This window comes from Mus caroli, unplaced genomic scaffold, assembly GCF_978045245.1.
Source record: "Mus caroli unplaced genomic scaffold, Mus_caroli_1 scaffold_3, whole genome shotgun sequence".
Taxonomy (NCBI): domain Eukaryota; kingdom Metazoa; phylum Chordata; class Mammalia; order Rodentia; family Muridae; genus Mus; species Mus caroli.
Window position 1 is genome coordinate 24,693,287 of NW_028227258.1, and position 20,118 is coordinate 24,713,404.

Here is a 20,118-nt window from a genome sequence, read left to right on the forward strand (position 1 = left end):
TGTCCTTGTCAGGATGAATTAAAAGAAATATCCAATGTCCTTTCTCAGACATTCTTCAGTGTACCCTATGTTCAACTTACCTCCTACGTCAACCATTTCCACAAGGACGGTATACCTGGTTAGCAGAGGTAATACAGTCCAGAGGGCAAGCATGCTTAAATTTCACTCCTTTTAAGACAAACAACTTCTGGACCTTTTTGCTTCAGACAAAAACAAACCAAACAAACAAACCTCCCAAAAGGAATGGAAATATGGAAATCCTAATGGAAACAGTAATCTTTTATATCGCCACTTTTTGGTGTATCATTTGCTATACATAGACATGTTCTATATCCAAAAACCTTCAATTATCCAATTGTACTTGGTCAATCTGATCAGGCTAAAAATGATAGTAATTTTTAAAAAACTTTTCATCACCTGCTTCTTTTCTTTTTAGTGAAAAAGAAAATGATCAGAGTTAAATCTAAACAGTTCAAAGAACAGTCTACTTTTCAAACTTAAAATACCTATAAAAAAAAAGGGCTGGGCATGGTGGCGCCCTCCTTTAATCCCAGCACTTGGGAGGCAGAGGCAGGCGGATTTCTGAGTTCGAGACCAGCCTGGTCTACAAAGTGAGCTCCAGGACAGCCAGGGCTATACACAGATACAGAGAAACCCTGTCTCAAAACAACAACAAAAAATTCCAATTAAAAAAATAAAGCTGATTACAGCTTGATATTAGGTAGGCATACCAAATGCTGAATGTTAGAGAACACTGATGTGAAGTTTCCCGGATACTTTTACCAGGTACTTGCTCTGGCTCTAGTACTTGTGGTCTGTCGAAAGAATTTAAACAAGACACAGACAGGATAGTGAAGAGGACAAGAGTTTATTAAATGATAAAGTAGGGTACTCACAAAGGGGAGAAGAGACCAAAGGAACACTACAGAGGTGAACAATTTCATGAGGTGACAGTGGATAACAGCTAAACTATGGTGTTGTGACATGTTTTTTTTTTTTTTTTTTTTTTTTTGGTTTTTCGAGACAGGGTTTCTCTGTGTAGCCCTGGCTGTCCTGGCACTCACTTTGTAGACCAGGTGACATGTTTTTTAAGTAGACTTTGTACTATTTAAGTCTCTTGAATAGACAATTTTCCTATTTCCTTGACAGGCCCATTTGGATGAACTCATAAAGGAGGGAGGACAGTGGTTACGCCTTTATTCTTACCAGAAAGCCCTACTTTTCAGCACCAGATAGCAAACTTAAGATCTTTGGCTCAGTTTAGAATGTCATGTTTTCACCCAGGCCAGAGATGTGATTTTTTTTTTTTTTTTTTTTGACCAGTAATCAGAGTTGCAGTTTCAGTTCCTAGGATTGTAAGCTGCAGACTGAACTTGGGGGTCGGTCCATCCTCAGTGACCTTCAAGCCTGCTCATCTGACTAGCTAGCTTATTCAACAGTAGGCTTCTTGGTCCAAAGCCCTTAACCCCACAGCGAATGCATTACCCTGGCTATTCTAACCTCAGCCAAGATAGACAAATAAAACTATTCCAGTACCTTTACATTTTACAAGACGTAAGCCCTGTGTCAAAGAAACTCCGCAAGACAAGCGTGGTTATCCCAGCATTTGGAAGATGAAGATACTCATAGTTATCAGCCTCCTGCATGTCAGCTCAGCCTGGGTTACATGACTGTCTAAAAAAGGGGGTGGGGGGCAAAGACAATTTCCCCCCTTTAAAAAGAAAAGCCTTCGACTGCTGAACTGACAAAAGTTGCGGAGGTAAAACATCAGTGGGTAAGCTTTGGGTTTCTTTCAGAACCCGGCCACCCGCTTCCGCAGACGTCAAGGGCCGAAAGCGGGCGCCCACCTCCGCAGCCGAGCTGAGGGCAGGCCGGCTCCGCACGCTGGGCGCTGCGCTGCGCTGCGCTGCGCTGCGCTCGGCTCCGCTCCGCAGCGCGCACGTCACTCGCCGCGCGCCAATCGCGGCCTGGCGGGCCACCTCCCGCCCGAGCCCGCGAGCCCGCCGGCCGCTTCCGCTCTCACGCAAGCGCAGCAGCTGGGCAGCCGACGCCGCCGGCGGCAGGATGGTCCTGGACAGCGTGGCCCGCATCGTGAAGGTGCAGCTGCCCGCCTACCTCAAGCAGCTCCCGGTACCCGACAGCATCACCGGGTTCGCCCGCCTCACAGGTAACCCTCCCGCCGCCGTCCCATCCTCGCGCGCCGCCCCCGTGGGGGCAGCGGTGGAGAGCGCGGCGCGGCGCGGGGCGGGCCGAGGCGGGGCGCCAGGCCTTGGCACGTGACCCGCGGCCGGCGTGCGCCTGCGCGGCACGAGGCGGCCCCGGGAAGGGTTCTTCTCCCGGGCGACCCAACCGGTTAATGCCGGGGAGAAGGTGCTGAGGTAGGAGCGACGCGGCTCGTTCCTGAACTCACTGTCGCGTGCATCTTGTAAAGCACTTTCCAAGTCCTCGCAGTGTGAGGCGCCCAGCGCGTGGGGAAGAAGTACTGCCTCCACGCCATTCGCGTGTGTGATGCCTGTATTAACGAAATCGCCAGTGACCTCCCTTCCCGACAGCACTTGGAGGCTTGAAGTCACCTATCATGGAGGCATTTGAGGTCACCTCCATAACTACAGTCCCTGGAGCAAGTTGAGGTGCAGAAAAAGTAGCCGGATGTATTCCAAGGCTCTATGATTTTGGAGCATTGAATCTATTGTGAATTAAGGTTCTGCCTGTATGAAAAAGTTCCCACAGCTCAGTAATAAATATCTTGACTATAAAAGTCGACAGAATGCAGTCAGTACTTGAAAGATTGTGTTGGGTTTGGAGCATGATGGTGTAGGTTAAGTTTTTCTTTTCTTTTTTTTTTTTTTTAAATAATTTTATTCTTTTGTTTTTACATCTGGGGAGCTTTAACTTTTCTTTTTAAGATTTATTTATTTTTATTATATATAAGTACACTGTAGCTGTCTTCAGACACTCCAGAAGAGGGAGTCAGATCTCATTACGGATGGTTGTGAGCCACCATGTGGTTGCTGGGATTTGAACTTCAGACCTTCGGAAGAGCAGTCGGGTGCTCTTACCCACTGAGCCATCTCACCAGCCCCAGGTTAAGTTTTTCTAAACCGTGTCCGCAGACTGTATGAGATGGTGACAAAATCAGCAGTACTGGACCCGGGCGTGGTGGCGCACGCCTTTAATCCCAGCACTCGGGAAGGCAGAGGCAGGCGGATTTCTGAGTTCGAGGCCACCCTGGTCTACAAAGTGAGTTCCAGGACAGCCAGGGCTACACAGAGAAACCCTGTCTCGAAAAACCAAAAAAAAAAAAAAAAAAAAAAAATCAGCAGTACCTGAGGTCCCTAATATCAGCGAATGCAAACATGAATTCAGATAACTCAGAGGTGAGTAGGCTTGATTGGCCTGCAGTATTCTAGAGACATCTGACTTAAAATACAATTGGGAGACTTGGAAGAAAAAGTAATTCTGTGTACCAGAAGATGGAGTTCATAACAAATTGTTGAGGAGTATTTGGAGATGGGTGTCAGCCCCATTCCAAGCAAATTATTTTGTTTGCAGTTTGGCTTTTCTTGAGTGAGTTCCTCAAAGAGATGTGCATTTGATACTTGCCCCTCCCAGGGATAAAAAGTAAAAACAAAAAAGACTCATGTATTTATATGGATACACTTATACAGACTTTAACAAACTTAGAGATTTTTTTTAAATTGTCACTGACAACTGCTCTGTTAACAAGTAGGTTTTAAGCTTTTAAAGTGTTTAAACGTTAGCTCCAGTAGAGTGTATGAAATAGATTAGAAAGCACTGTAGCTGACTAATCCACACCAAGGAAACTTGTAGACACTCGAAGTAACATAAAAGTAACAAGAACAAATAATTCCAAATCTTCTGTTCTCTATAAATATCAAAATCTCTTGGTCCTATGCCCTTATTTTTAAAAACTGTAGCAAGTACACGAAGACTTGACTTTCCTCCTCTGTCATTTCTTTACCTCGGCACTGTTTCGTGTAACCCTCCTGCAGGTATTCTGACAAGTACTGATCTTGTCCTCTGCCTTCCTGCCCCTTTATAGCTTGAAATTTAGAGTTCTTTATTTGAAATAAGTGAGTTGTAGTAGTTTAATGTTAAGTATGCATAAACCAATTGTTTTTTCTCTTCTGAATGGTATAGTCTTGAATGTAATTCGCTAAACTGGGAATTCAAAGCCAAAGGGGCATAGTCATTTTGTGGCATTGTTCTGCTTTGCCAATTTATCCTAATAATACACATTAATTAGGAGTTTAAATTGTTTTTTTTCTCATCCTACTGAAGGGCATCTTGCATGTGTTGGTTATGACTGTGGCTGCATTTATGTTTCAGTTTTTTGTGGATGAAATGTTGTTGAAGCAGGTTAGATGGTATGACTCTTTGTTTAGTGGCTAGAAAGCCTGATAAGCGTATGTCCTTACAGGTCTATTCATTCTGTCAGTAAATAATTCTTACTGAAGCCACTCAGGAAGTTCAGCCATACCTTGCCCCCTCCTAAACCAACAGTGTGCAGTAGCTTTCTCTCTACAATTATGAAATATTTGATGTTAGCACTGTTTCTTAAAAATAACAACCACTCTGGTGTTCTTTCTGTTTCAGTCACGGTCTCCTGTAATGCAGGCAGCTTCAGACTGTCACTGAGGGTAATCTGGAACTCATGATCCTTCTGCCCTCGCCTCGCTAGGAACAGGCTCGGTGAAATGTGGGTGGCAGTTTAGTAGTAGCTATTTAAGCCCCAACACAGTGTCTACAACTCTAGTTATAATCTGAATCGCTAGCTTGTCCAAGAAACATGAGCTTGCTTGCAGTAATGGCTTTCTGAGAACATTCTGTCTGGAATCTGACAATAACGGTTACAGAGTCTGTTTTGGAGGACTGGTAAAACCCTGCAGGCTACTTTTCACCTGGTGTCCCCTTCAAAGTATATCGTAATAGTGTGATGTTTGTTTTCTTAAGGGAGCTACTTGAAGAATCTTTCATGTAGATTTTCACTGAAATAAAAACTTAGAAGACAGCTTTTAAGAAATTCATTTACATCTTTAGAAAACCAAAAGTGTCCTCATTTTCTTCCGTGAGAATCAGCCAGAAAAGGTTGTAGTTCACATCACCTCTTCCCCTATTTAGATTTAGCTAGCTCCCTACCCCACAGTTCCCTCATGATGAGTCTGCATTCTTAGAAAACATGCCGGTTCTAAATTACCACACAGGATTTAAATACTGACAGTTTGGAGCTGTCAGAAACCATCTTTCTTTCTGTTAGATTCTCAAGAACAGTGCCTTTAAGGTAAGCTGGTATAATTCTGCTCTTTGGAAACATAGTACACTGATCTTAAAAAACATTTTCTATCATCTTAGGAAGCTTTAAAAATAAAAATGTAGGAAGAAAAATGTTCCTGTTCAAAAGCCAGAAGGCAGTTGATCCCTAGATTCATAAACTAGCCGGGATATTCACTCAAGAAAATTTGTTCAGTTCTTTGAACTTGACAAAAAAGTTAACTTAAAACCCAGAAAGTGTGAGACTTTAATAATGCTTTTTTCACTGGTATGGTGGTATACACCTTTGATCCCAGCACTTGGGAGGCCAAGGCAGATGGATCTGGGTTCATGGCCAGTCTTGTCTATATAGTGAGTTCCAGGATAGACAGGACTACACAGAGAAATCCTGTCTCAAAAAAGAAAAAAAAAGTATTTTCCAGGATAACACAGGCACACCAGCCTGAGATAGTTCATTCCTTTACTTTTGCCCAAAGGGACAAGTTTTAGCAGGAAGATAGGTCATCCACATAAGGTCTTGCTCATTTATGTTTGTATCACTCTTATTCATAATGATCTTTCAAACTGGAAGCAACCCAAATATCTACCTATCAACAGGAAAGCCAATTTTATTCCTGAAGTAGTACATTGGTCAGCAATAAAAAGAAATGAGTTTCCAGTCTATGGATGAATTTCAACAACTTTATGTTGAATAAAAGAACATCTGATCACAGAAATCTGTAGTAGAGGAATAGGCTTGAAAAATTCAGAAAAGGACTTCCTTAGGATATTTACAGAAAAGTTTACTTACCAGAAAAGTTTACTGGTGACTATAGGGGTGCCAATACTTGTCACATGACAGAGCTAACTGCTTAATATGTTTATTTTACTCTAAATACACCTCAATTTTTAAAAGGTGGGACAAAGGTGAGTTTTCTCAATAAAAAAAACATGAGTAAAAACAAAAGATAGTTGTTTTTATTAACATGTAAATAATTTCTAAAAGATAAGAATTTAACTTTAGAAAATGTCTTGATAAGTTGGGGAAATATATAGGTATTTTTAGATTATACATTTTTCTTTCTCCTAGTAAGCCCAACTATGCTTAAAAGCCAGTGTGATTAAGAATTAACTTGGGGGGTTGGAGAGATGGCTCAGTGGTTAAGAGCATTGTGTGCTCTTCCAGAGGACCTGGGTTCAATTCCCAGCACCCACATGGCAGCTCACAACTGTCTGTAACTCCAGGATCCGTAACACCCTCACACAGACACACAGGCAGGCAAAACACTAATGCGCATATATAAATAAGATAAATTATATATACATGTATGTATATATAAGAATTAACTTAGTCTCTGTGGATAGTGTTTGGGGCTCACACATTTTCTGCCATATAGCTATTTCAAAAGTTAAATTTCCTTAAGCCATCACATATTTATTGAGTATCTGTGATAGGCCATGCAACTTTCTAGGTACTAGGATATTGCTGTGTTCATCATAGAATGGGGAAATTTTTTGAAAGTTTATTAAATTTATTGGCCCTTTACTAGTTAATATCAGGCTTTAAGTAGTAACAGTAAAGTATTCAATTATATTAATGACTTTCCTCACAGTAGAGAGATGGAGGCAGGAGGAACTGCTCAGACAGGATTGGCACTTTAAGACTAGATTGGGTTATATAAATGGAGTTCTAGGACTTCGTCATAGGAACCTCTGTTATAGCCTGCACTGTAGTCTTTCCCCCTTTCCCTCCTTTCTTTTCTTTCCCTCTCTCTCTTTAAAAACAAGAAAAGTTCATGTGTGTGAGTGTTTTGCGTACATGTGTATCTGTGACCCACATATACATGTACCAGGTGTGTGTGGAGGGCACAAGAGGGCACTGGATCCCATGAAACTGGAACTTCATACAGCTGTGAGCCACCATGTGGGTGCTGGGAGCTGAATTCACATCCTCTGCAAGAGCAGTTCTCCCAGCCTCTGAGCCGGCTCCAGCCCTCTTTCTTTCTTCTTCTTGTGGTCCCTGTAACTCAGACTGACTTGGAACTGGTGGCCCAGGCTGTTGTCACATTCACAAGCTGTCCTCTTGCCTCGCGTCATGGCCCACCATGCCCAGCAGCAGAGGGTTTTCAATGTTGGAGAAACAGAAATAATGTTTTGTGTCTTAGCTGTAAATAATGCATTAAAAATTCATCAAGAAAACAGTAAGCAAGGTTTTTATGGCATTATATGTGAACTTGAAAAGGATCCTAGTTGCTTATTTCTTTTTAATAATAGCAAATGATTTATTGGTTGAATTATCAATCATGGAACTCCTCAATAACAATATAAGATAAGTAGGTAATTCACCAGAGTCTGGATTGGAGGCACTAATTTTAATTACTTTGATAACAAAATTTAGTCACAAATGCCCAACAAGTTCCCACTATAACTGCTAGTCAGTGAAATCACCATCAGCTGCCCAAAGCTCATTCACTTTTCTCTTGACAACAGGTGGTAGAAGGTACTGAGGAAAGGCTGTGTTTGCTAGTCCAGCACCAGAGTGCCACTTAGGACCCTCAGATAGCTGGACAGAAGATACAAGAGGAGGGAGGCTGCTGGAGACGTGTAGTGTGACTCTTCCGGCAACACACGGTGTCTGAAACTACAGGGGAACACAAAGCTTTGGGATGTGGCTGTAAAGGATGTGGCTTTGGGGTGTGGCTTCTAGAGGGAGTCAGGGGGTCAGAGGTAGGTGCTGGCTAGGGCATCAGGAACAGGGAGTTCCTTTTGACTTCTAAGTCCTTTTTAATCTCCTCAAGATTTTTAGCCAGGTTTAGCAGGTCACAGTTCTAAGCCAGATACATTCCAACCACGTTGCCCAATGTAAATCCAGGCAGGAACTGGATAGTGATGTCAGTGGGGAGGGGGAGGGTGTGAAGGGGGCCTGTCCTAGTTTCTTAGGATATTCCATCTTGGGCTGGAGATGTAGCTCAGTTGGTAATGTCTAGTATCACAAAGCCCTGGTTAAATCTTCTCTACCACATACACCTGGCATGGTGGCACATACCTGTGGTCTCAGCATCCACACTGTACAGACAGGAGGATTAGAAGTTCAAGGCCAGCTTGAGGTACAAACCTCCCCTTTCTGCATATACAGATACACACACACACACTTAGGATTAGAAGTTCAAGGCCAGCTTGAGATACAAAGCTGCCCTTTCTGCATATACAGATACACACACACACACACACACACACACACACATACATGCATATATTCCTTCCTGAGATCCGTGTGTACTCTATTTGGCTTTAGAGTGGTTGGTTAGGGTGGAGGGTATCACTCAGTGATAGAGTATGCGCTGACTGTGTGTGAGAGATCTAGAGTTCAAACTCCAGCACTACAAGGAAAAGAGCAGTTTTTCTGTATCCTGATCAGCAACATCATAGGAAACGTAATTCTTCTTCCTTAAGGAGCTACTTTGACCTTCTTGTTCCTCTCTCTCTCTCTCTCTCTCTCTCTCTCTCTCTTTCTTTTTCAGTGTACTATTACTTGCTCTCCACGTTTTATTTCCTCCTTTTCTCTGGTGATGCCAGTTCATCTGTCTTCTTAATCTTACTGCTTATCATAATTGCTGGTTATAAAAGTCATATAACTTTTAGGACCCTGCTCAGTAACAATGTAATTATGTCTGAGTGGTTTTTTTTTTAATTAGAAACAGGTAATTTTTCTTTCCCTTAAATTAGAAACAGCAAGAAAAAAATTGTCTAAGTTCTTTTAATTAAGAGAAAATTTTAAGAAAATTCAACCATTTTACCCTAAAGTACAAAGCAAAATGTTCCCTGTTTGTTTGTTTGTTTGTTTGTTTTTAATAGACCAAGTGCAGCTTGTCAGCCAGTGCTGTCTGGGAGGGCAGCTTCTAGCCAAAGTGCATTCTCTCCCACCTCCAGTCCACTTGAGACTTCAATCTTCAATCCTGGCTTGTTTCCTAGCCAATAATATTCCTTATAAACGTGCCTCCAGCCCATAAGGGAAATAAAGCTGGCACTGAAGACAGCGCCTCACTCAGCGCTCCTGAGTGGCAGTCCCTGCTTACCAGTCCTTGTCCATCGGGGATGGATGAAACAGAGAGAACTGGAGATTTCTGGCCCGCACAGCTCCTTCCATTCAGACCCTGTCTTCCTTTAAAGCCTGTACCGTGCATTTGTAAGGTCTAACCAGTGCTCCTGTTAACGACCTTACTCTGCTACGTTCTGTAATGATGCTGACCTGCTACTCACCTGCCTCTTACACTGCAGAAGATGGACTGTTTCATGGTATCAGAGCTTCCATATATAAAGTAAAACCAGAAGTCTAAAATCTAGAAAAAGCTTCCCTTCTTGCAGGATGCTCAGTAACGAATCAACCACTAAAACCTGTTGACTTCACTCTCTAAGCTACCGGTTGTTACATCGCCAGAGAATCAGTCAGGTGTGGTGCATTGCCTGTGTCACAACCACTGAGGCAGGAAGGTCTTGATACCAGCCTGGACTACGTAGCCAAGTTTCAGCCTGGCATGGCTTTCATAGTCAGTCCCTGGGTCAGTTCACAGGTTTTTTGCTTTTAAAGAGGTTGGGAGTTATTCACAGGCCTCAGAAAATGTCCACAGGCTGTTTATCAAGTTTTACAGAACCTCGAATCAGACAATTTCTCACAATTTTCTCTTTCTCTGCCTTGATAGTCTACTTCTGGACTAGTCTTTGTGGATTTATTCATTTATTTATTTATTTATTTATTTACTTATTGAGACCTGGTCTGTAGCATATGCTGGTCCCCGTTATGAGCGTGCACCACCACCACCACACCAGGTTCAGTATATTTCCAGTAGGATTCGAGAAGCCTCATCTTCCCCACTCTAACTCATGGCCCTCCTCTAATCCATCTTCCATCAGATTCTGGCTTGACTTTGTAAATAGGTAATTTTCTAAGTACATTTATATGCTTCAGTGTTTCCCTATCATGCCCAGGGCAGATTCCTACCTACCTGTTGCATCTCAGAATGTCTCATCACGTGATACCTGCTCACATCTTTAATACTTCTTCCTCTATATTCTAAAGATACCACGGCACTGAGTGTCCCAGGCATTCCTAAGTGTCTGTGTGCACCTTGCCTGCAGTTATCTTAAGTGTCCCGTGTGTACCTTGCCTGCAGTTAGCTCTGCCTTTGTCATCCGGAACTGTTCTCTTACTCATCATTTAGAAAGGTCCATACAAGTGTCGGAGCTGAAGGTTTTGTTCATCTCAGCAACGAATTGTCACTTCTCGTCTACACGGCTGATCTGTAGTTGCCCCCAGCTTACAGTATTGTAATCCTTTTTTATATGTCTCTATTCTGTGCAGATGGAAAGCTCTTTTGTGGCAGTTCGTTGGTCTATAAATTTTTTTTTTTAAGATTTATTTATTTATCGTATGTAAGACACTGTAGCTGTCTTCAGACACACCAGAAGAGGGCATCAGATCTCATTACGGATGGTTGTGAGCCACCATGTGGTTGCTGGGATTTGAACTCAGGACCTTTGGAAGAGCAGTCAGTGCTCTTACCCGCTGAGCCATCTCACCAGCCCTCGTTGGTCTATAAATTTGGTATCTTAAATCCATCACTTCACTAAGATGTTGATGAGGGGTTTGTAAGGTTTAGAAGTCCTAGAAGCTTATTTCTGAGACGCCTGCAAGTCTTTCTCTGTCTTCATGTCATAAGCTGTGGGAGAAAGGCAAACACAAACCACAGGGTTCTCTGGGAACCGTCTAAATGTCTGCGTGATGAGGAATAAACTCAGTTTAACTAAACGTCATTGTGGAGTTAGTTTATGCAAGTCTAGTGGAGGACTGGGAATTGGAATCTCTTGGAGAGGTGACGGTCATTCCCATCACTGGAGCTTCGCAGCAGAAGGTGTCAGTAGATTTCTTTCAAGTAGTGCTGTGCAGTGCTTGCTGAATGACAGGCAGGCTGGGAGGTTTTCTGTGTTCTCTGTGTCATGAAGACTCGACTCCTACTTCTGCCTCTCCTCTTCCTTTCGGAAACCTTCCTGGCTCTTACCTACACTTGCAGTCAACTCACTGCTGTGCTGCCAGGCTGTTTGCGTGCTTGCTTGGTTTTGGTTTGTTACTTTTATGTCACCTTGTTTGTTTGCTTTGAGGCTCTCTCTTAGGACAGCGGTGTCGACACGATTTGTGTTTTGCTTCCTTATTGTCTGCCCTCCTGCCTCATTCTCCATCAGTGGGCATCCCCATTCCTAATGCAGCAACCAGAATATAAGCTACTTAGTAAATGGTGTTGATTAAAGGAATGAGTGGTTGTTATTCCTGTTTTACAGACAAATGAAACCTGGACTTAGACTAAAGATAAACAGTGATTAAGTTGTTTGCTGCATTCCTGGTCTGCCCCAGGCACTGCACTGTGCACCACATGCGTAGAAACAGCAAGGAGCTACTGTTTTTATGCTGAACAGTTTCTCCACAAAGTGGGTGCTACTTATACAGTAAAAAACTGTAACATACCGATTTACAAGAGGAAGTTCATGAGATTTCATTTGGAAGCATCTATTATGCACTTACATTTTTAGTGCATGTGTTTGCATGCTCACATGCATGTGTATTGATGCACAGTATGCACATGCATGTGGAAGCCAGACAACAGCCTTGAGTGTCATCCTCAGAATGCGGTCTGCCTACTCTGAGACACACTGTCTCACTGGTCTGGAACTCACCACTTAGGCTAGACTGCTGGCCATTGAGCCTTGGGGAGTCTCATGGCTGCCTAATTACAACTACATGTCACCATGCCTGGCTTTTTTTTTTTTTTTTTTTTTTTAATGTGGATCTGGGGATTGGACTTGGGTTTTCACGATCATACGGCAAGCATTTTAACTTACTGAGCCATCCCCTAAACCTTCTGCCCTTAAATCAGTAACCTAAACCAGAAGGGGACTGGTGAAATGGCTCACTGGGTAAAAAACGCTTCCTGCACAGGCCTGACAACCTGAATTAGATCTGCTTACTTCACAGTGGAAGATGAGGACTAAGTCCAAACAGTCTGTTCCCTGACTACATGTGTCCAGTGGCAAATTCCCAAACACCATATACGCTAATAATGATAGTAATGATGATGATGATAATAATAGTAAATGAGAAAGGGGTGGTTATAAGGTGTAAAAGCAAATGTGCAGGGATAGTAGAAGTTACCTGGTTACCTGCAGGAAGAAACAGCATACTTTATTTTTGGTGATGCTCTCAGATCCATAATTTTAAAACTTAATTGTTCAGAACCTTGAATACAATGCTAAAGGAATGAAGGTATAAATTTTGAATGCCTTAGTAAAAAGTAAACTAGCAGATTGAGCCAAGCACTGTTTAGGTACTGAGAATACAGTGGTGACCCAGATGTATGACCGTGGTGACCTCATGCTCTTGTAGACCTTTATTGTAAGTGGGACACTTGGGCGGTTGAAAGAAGCCATTAACACACATGTTTCCAGAGCCTGGAGAGGTGGCTCAGCACTTAAGATCGCTGGTTGCTCTTCCAGAGGACCCAAGTTTTTTACTGTGGGGGGCCAGAGACAGCAAGCAGATCCTCAGGGCTTGCCAGGCAGTCAGCCTAGCAAAAAGGTGAGTTTGTAAGCCAGTGAGAGACCCCCGTCTCAAGACAATAAATCAGAGAGCAATAGAGGAAGACACCCAGTTTCTTATTTTGACTTTGTGTGCACAACATACACATATACCACACAAATACTAACAGCTGAGATTATAGGAGGGTGCTTCCATGTCACTCTAGTGATTCTTAAATACTGTATTGAGTAATACTTAATATTTTCTATATTCAGCGATTTTTTTTTTTTTTTGCTTACATAAGTGAGTTATTTCATTTCTGTCTCTGGCACTGTTGAATCAAAACAATTCTGTTTGCATTTTGGTAGGCCCTCACTCAACCACTGAGGCACATGCTGGAAGAGTAACTGGTGGGATGCAGTGGTTAGGTAGTAGCGTCTCTTTAGAATAGTTCTATTAAGAGAAAAACATTTCTTTGTGGATCTGTGGAATTTGACATGTGGTGCTGTAGAACAGGCTTTGGATTTAGGCTGATAAACTAGTCCTGCTTAGTGTCCATTTAATCTACATAGAGTAACGTACAGTTCTCAAAACTAACAGTGTTAGATGAGTTGGTTCAGCTGCATTCGGAAGCACAGTGCATCACTTAGCAACAGTGTTTGTTAGCATCCTTATCACATAGGCTTTTCTTAGCTAGGCTGTCGTGCCAGCTGGGTGTCAGGCAGGTCAGAGGGTGCCCAGAGGTGACTGGGAGCACTCTCAGACATTCCAGAGCCATTTCATTTGCATTGTTTGTATTTCATGTGTTCAAAAGGCTGACTGGATATTCTAAAAGGTGTTTAATAAGCAACTTAAAATGGGAATATTCAATGTGTAAAGGTTTCAATTAATTAAAATAGTCCTTTTAAAAAGGATTGTCTTTTTTACTTAAAGAGTAAGTTGACTGATCAGGATGTATTGTATGAGAGAAGACTCTATTTTCAATAAAAGAAAAGTAAGTTGAAACATTTGTTGCAATGGTTTGTCTGAAATTATAAATCAGTAGTAAGTTTTGTGGAAATCCCATTATATGGTTTTAGATACGGCATTAAGAGGAAACGAGGGAAAATGTTTTCTAAGTTTAATAAGACATTTTTGTTAATAATTATGTTGGTTATAATTCCATATAAAAGTAAATACAAGCACAAATATATTTAGCAGATCTAATGAGATAGGATATTTAAAATAGTATTTGTTTCCAAGAATTTCAGTTTCACGAATGGAGTTAGGCTACAGATAAAATTCGATAATCCTGGCTGGGTTGGGTCTGCTGTGTATATGGTTTACCGATGAGGAGATAGGTTGTGAGATGCACGGGTGAGGCACCACGGTGAGCTAGACAGGCCCTGCGTTCCTTCCAGGAGAGCCGTGCATTCTGACATCTGTGCTGTGTTCAGTTTCAGACTGGCTCCGCTTACTGCCCTTCCTCGGGGTACTTGCGCTTCTGGGCTACCTCGCAGTGCGCCCATTCTTCCCAAAGAAGAAGCAACAGAAGGACAGCTTGATCAATCTTAAGATACAAAAGGAAAATCCCAAGGTGGTGAATGAGATAAACATTGAAGATCTGTGTCTCACCAAAGCAGCTTATTGTAGGTGCTGGCGGTCCAAGACGGTAAGATAGCCATTTATACATAGGGTAAGACTGTGTGCAGTTACAATGGCTTTGCCCCTTTAGTCCTCGGTTTTGAAATTCTGTGAGAGTAGGAATTTCTCCATACTGTTTAATATTCAGAGCCGATAGTCCCAAATTGAGGTTTGCCCTTTTTTGCTTGATTGTGTCTGTAGTAAAGAGCAGAGAGCAGCAGACTCTGCGTCGGTCTAGAGCAGTGTGTTTTAGTCTTCCGGGATGAGGGGGAGATTTAAGAATTTAAGATTTAATGAAAAGGAGCCTAAACCTTGATGTCTAAATAATTACTTAAATTTGATGTCAGTCTGTCACTTGGCAGGTTAAGCCAATTGCCAGCTTGATTTGGATTGCCCCCCTACCCCCCGTATGTCTGTTTCCTCCCTCCCTCTCCCTCCTTCCCTCCCTTTCTCACACACACCAGGGTCTCATGTCCCACACTAAATGGCCTAGAATTGGTGGAATTTACCAGGCAACGCTGGAACTGGGAGAAACTTAGGGGGCTCTTCCCCCTGATCGCTGGTGTTAAACGTGTGGAGCCAGTTTGCCTGCCCTGAGTTCCTTAACTTTTAATCTCTGGTTATGGGGTGTTGTTGTTGTTGTATTTTTTGCTGTTGTTTGTTTATTTTGTTTTTCAACCTTTTCTATTGGTATTACAGGTGGATACATATAAAATACCTTACATAGACTAAGCTAGTCAATGTAACCGTAAAAACATAAGTTTTAATGAGGGAAATGAACTGGGGGTGATAAGTATTCTAGTTGATATAAATCTGTTTTCTTGTGTTTGATGAGTTATTTCAGACCTTAAATACAATGTTTTTGTAACATTCTTTGGAACAGGAAGATTTTAGAAACAATATAATGGGCCTCAGTTAAAGTACAGGAAACTGATGGGATATTGGGAAGTCAATAGAAATCACATTTTTAAAGAAATGTTTATTGTCTCAAAAAAAAAAAAAGAGAGGGAAAGAAAGAAAGAAAGATAGATAGATTTCCTGGGAAGATGGCTCTGTGGATGAAGTTTTGCTGCCCAGGTTTAAGGACCTGAGTTCTGCTCTCAGAACCCCTCTAAGAGCCCAGCATGGTGGTGGGCCCCTAGGGATGGGGGATGGGGCAGTGCTTCCTGGCCAGCCAGCAGGGACATTGCAGGTTCATTGAGAGGTCCTCTCTCAAAAATTAAGGTGGAGAAGCAATTGGAGAAGGCATTGCTATGTCAGTCCCTGGCCCCCACGTGTGCCCCCTCCAGTAATCATGCATGCACACACACACACACACACACCTACCTTATGCACAGACGCCCAAGCACATAACGACACGAGGTCCTGCTTTATATACAAGAAAAGCATATTACAATAGGATTGCAATTTTGCTTTTAAAAAATGAATGCCACGGGGCTGGAGAGATGGCTAGTGGTTAAGAGCACTGCCTGCTTTTCCAGAAGTCATGAGTCCAATTCCCAGCAACCACATGGTGGCTCACAACCATCTGTAATGGGATCTGATGCCCTCTTCTGGTTTGTCTGAAGATGGCAACAGTGTACTTACATAAAACAAATAAATCTTAGGGAAAAAAATGAATAACTATAATCAGATGGACTGAGCATTTATTATCACACCTTGTAATATTTTCACGAACTTTACTGTATGAGTTTTATAACATTGTAAAATTTACTTTGCACGTAAATCTTTTTATTTAAATGAGAAATTAGTTCCAATGTTGAGCTCCACAGAAATCAAAAGCTTATTTTGAGCCCTTTTTAAAGTTTTATAGTCACTGAGAAGGATTGCTCTGTAGACGAGCTGGCCTCAAACTCTGAGACCTGCCTGCCTCTGCCTCCTGAGAGCAGGAAAGAGTTTTCTGTTTTCCTTCATTGCCGGCTGCATGGGGTGGGGTGGGGTGGGGTCTGTCAGGAAGCTCTCTGGTGAACTTCTTTTGTAGTAAGTGGCACACTGGCTCCAAGAGCATTTCACAGATGTCCCTACTTCTTGAATCTTGCTGTAAAATAACATTTGCAATTCTCTTTCCTTTTAGTTTCCTGCCTGTGACGGATCCCATAATAAGCATAATGAATTGACAGGCGATAACGTGGGTCCGCTCATCCTGAAGAAGAAAGAAGTATAGCAGTAGCCATTTGAGATGAAACTCTGACATAGTGTTTCCACGTTTTGACATAGTGTTTCCACGTTTGTTGTGCATAGAAAAATCTTTGGAAGTTTTAACTCTCAGTACTGGTTGAATAATTATTTCTGCCAGTTATTTTCTTGCTACACTACTGCTTATATTTGGTACTTTATATAGTCAGTCATTTGTATAGAAATCAGATGGTCAAGTCTCATTCTGAAATCAAGTTTAATGTGTCTTTCAACAATAAAGTCAGCACTTCAAATTTTAATTAATTGGGAATTTAAAGTTTGACTGTGGGCCAAAAGTTATTTCTTTGTATATCAGTATTTCAACAGAATATATAGTTTAAAAAAATTATCCTTTGTTCTGTTAAATGTATCTTTATATTGTCTTGTTTTGCTCATTTGAAGTCATTTGCCATTTTTTGGCCTTTTGTGGAACTTTGCTGCTTTTAGAAGAATTATGAAAAATAATTTCCATCAACAATATTTTGAGGCAGTAAAACCCCTTGTTTTATAGAGACTTTCATCTTATTACCTTGATTATCCCAATTTTTAAAAAGTAAATCAGATATAAACATTTCCAATTAGAAACAATTATTTTCATCATAAAAATGGTTCACCTTACAAAAGCCTTGTTGTGTGTGTGAGGGTGTGTGTGTGTGTGTGTGTGTGTGTGTGTGTGAGAGAGAGAGAGAGAGAGTATGTGTGTGTGTGGTGCTTAACTTGGAGACTGCTGGGTGGCAAGAGCACTCATGAACTACAGTTTGAAGGTCAGTTAGATATTAAGTATCTGAATTTGCATTAAAATGATGCATAGTTCATTGCTCAAAATTATGTTTTATCTTTTCTGTTGTAAATTATAGAGAAACGGCAACAGGATATTAAGTTCTTGTATTCTAATGGATTGAATTTGTACATACTGAGAGAAAATATTTTGATCTTTTTTAAAAGAGATAACTCTTTTGTTGTATTTTTTTAACGTCACAAAATATAGATCAAACACTTGTGTGTATAATGACAGAGAAAAAGTCTGGAAGGACCAAGGACTGTGACACAGCATGGTCCGCTTGCACAGATAAGGACGGACGAGGACTTAGCAAAGGTTGCTGCTTTTCCTCTCCATTTCTCTCCTTGTCTACCCACCCCAAACAAACCTTTATATGCTTTGCTTTTAATTGATTTTTTTTTTTTAAATCGAGGCTTTGAATAGAATTGTCATAGCACAGTTAAGCTCTTTAGGCCCGAGTGATAAGACCTTTGATTGATTGTTTAAGAATAGGGTGGAGCCAGCAGGGCAGGAAGCGTCATCACAAGTGGATTAGACAGAGGCTGTGTGGGGAAAGGAAGCCACACACATGTTACAGCAAATACTGAAAAAACCAAAACACCTACACTCCTTTCACTTCTGGCTCCTAAGTGAAATGGCAAGATAGGCTAAATAAAGAAGGTGAGATTTAAGTATGTACTTCAGCTCTGCCATAGACCCGTGTTACCTCAGAAGCAGGGTAAAAGCAAGACAGTTAAATTTGGGGACACTCATCTGTCAAGCCTGCTGGATTAGATGGACCATCTCTAGGATTTCTTCTTTATTAAATGAGCACACAGTAAGCCTGGTGCCACATGAATTCTGTTTGTTCTCTTTCTTTAGCTGTCCTATCTAGCAGTTTGAGAAAGACTAGTGATGGCAAGCTAAAAAGGAAAATGATTACCAGTCAACTTGTCACAAAATTAAGTTACACTGACTTACACAGTTTGTAGTCTTAGTTTGTGTATTGTGAAGTGTAAATAATGTTAAAACAGACAGACCTGTTTTAGAAAGACTTATTTCATGTGTATGAGTGCTTGTCAGCCTGCCTGCCTGTCTGTCTGTGCATCATGCCTGGTGCCCGAGGAAGCCAGAGAGAATGTTGGATCCCCTGGAACTGGAATTAACAGATAGTTGTGAGCTACCGTGTGGGAACTGAACCCTGGTCTCCTACAAGAACATCCAGAGCCATCTCTCTAACCCTATAAAACTTTTAATAAAAGAGGTTATGATTGGTTTGAAGTAGCAACTGAAATGTGGAAGGAAGTATTCTGAAAGGCAGAAGTGGTATAAGTGGTACTGTACTGCTCACTCCTCTCATGGTACTGAGGGTGGGACCCAGGGCCTCCCACACCCTGGCAAGAGCCCTTCACACTGAGCTCTGTCTTGAGTTGTATCTTTTCAATAGCATAAACCATTGAGACAAAATACAAGAAAGTTTTCCATATAGGTTTACTGGAACTTTGAATTATTTGTAATTTTAGTCTACTATCAGAAGTCTCTTTAGTTTTATTTTACAAGTCTCATGTAAGAGCTATTCTTAAACTATTAAAGATACAACCTACTCGTTCATGATGTTTTCTTTTTTATTTATGTATGTGTGTATACACATGGGTCTGCAGATGGGAACATGGAGGCCCAGGGCTCAGTGTGCAGTGTCTTCCTCAATTGCTCTCTCGGTGTCTTAGGGTTTTACTGCTGTGAACAGACACCATGACCAAGGCAACTCTTATAAGGACATCATTTAATTGGGGCTGGCTTACAAGTTCAGAAGTTCAGTCCATTATCATGAAGTGGGGAGTAAGGCAGCATCCAAGCAGGCATGGTGCAGGAGAAGCTGAGAGTTCTACATCTTCATCTGAAGTCGGCTAGTGGAAGACTGACTTCCAGGCAGCTAGGGTGAGGGTCTTAAAGCCCACACCCACAGTTACACACCTACTCCAACAAGGCCACACCTACTCCAGCAGGGCCACACCTTTTAATAGTGCCACTTCCTGGGCCAAGCATATATAAACCATCTCACTCACTGAATTTAAAGCTCATAGCTTGAACTAGGCTGAGCAGCCTAGTGAGCCCCGGAACAGCTCATGTCTCCTCCTCCTCAGCAGTTGGGTTACAGCTATGTGCCTCAGTGAGGAAGGGCCAGGGATCAGAACTCGGGTTCTCATGATCTGTCCATCTCCTGAACCCGTAGTCTTCCCATGTAGGTGTAAGAAACATTCAATCTTTGTGGTAATAAGGCTAAGAATTATTGAGTATTTATGTGTACCAGACATTACATCAAGCATGGACAGGGACCATAAATGTATTTCATGTCAGTGAATTCCACTATGTGATTTTACCTTTCTTGTGACCAACAGCAAGATCCAAAATTAGAGTTGGAAAATATCTGTGCTGAGAGAGTTTTACAAGGTCTGCACTCCAAGCTCATAACTGCCTATAGGCAGGGGAGAGGTAGAGGCTTTCTTATCTGTGGCGGTGGGGAGTTCAGAGACTCTTGATTCAGTGCCCCCAAGCGCCTATCCTCTATGCAGGTACTTTTCCACAGATGGTCAAGTTCCCAGCACGAGTTCGGATGCCTTGTTTGTGGAAGCCATTCTGCTTCTCTGTAAAACCATTGCTACAATTCACAGCAACAGTCATTGCAAAATGTTCCAGTTGCTGCCATACTTTTGGGGCTTCACAG

The 20,118-nt window shown here is 41.9% G+C and overlaps 1 protein-coding gene across 1 annotated transcript; it reads left to right on the forward strand.

Moving 5' to 3' along the window:
- Window positions 1-1,970: 1,970 nt before the first annotated feature.
- Cisd2 (CDGSH iron sulfur domain 2) lies at window positions 1,971-18,015 on the forward strand. Its single transcript, XM_021157302.3, has 3 exons — window positions 1,971-2,167; window positions 14,272-14,486; window positions 16,533-18,015. Exons 1-3 carry the CDS (start codon window positions 2,065-2,067, stop codon window positions 16,620-16,622), a joined length of 408 nt encoding a protein of 135 aa, XP_021012961.1. The 5' UTR covers window positions 1,971-2,064; the 3' UTR covers window positions 16,623-18,015.
- The last annotated feature ends 2,103 nt before the right edge of the window (window positions 18,016-20,118 follow it).

Excerpts from the sequence above, each read along its gene's own strand:
- Cisd2 (XM_021157302.3), top strand. The coding sequence starts at position 2,065 with ATGGTCCTGGACAGCGTGGCCCGCATCGTGAAGGTGCAGCTGCCCGCC. Across the intron at positions 2,168-14,271 it reads CGGGTTCGCCCGCCTCACAG|TTTCAGACTGGCTCCGCTTA; the intron begins GTAACCCTCCCG and ends TGCTGTGTTCAG. Across the intron at positions 14,487-16,532 it reads GGTGCTGGCGGTCCAAGACG|TTTCCTGCCTGTGACGGATC; the intron begins GTAAGATAGCCA and ends CTTTCCTTTTAG.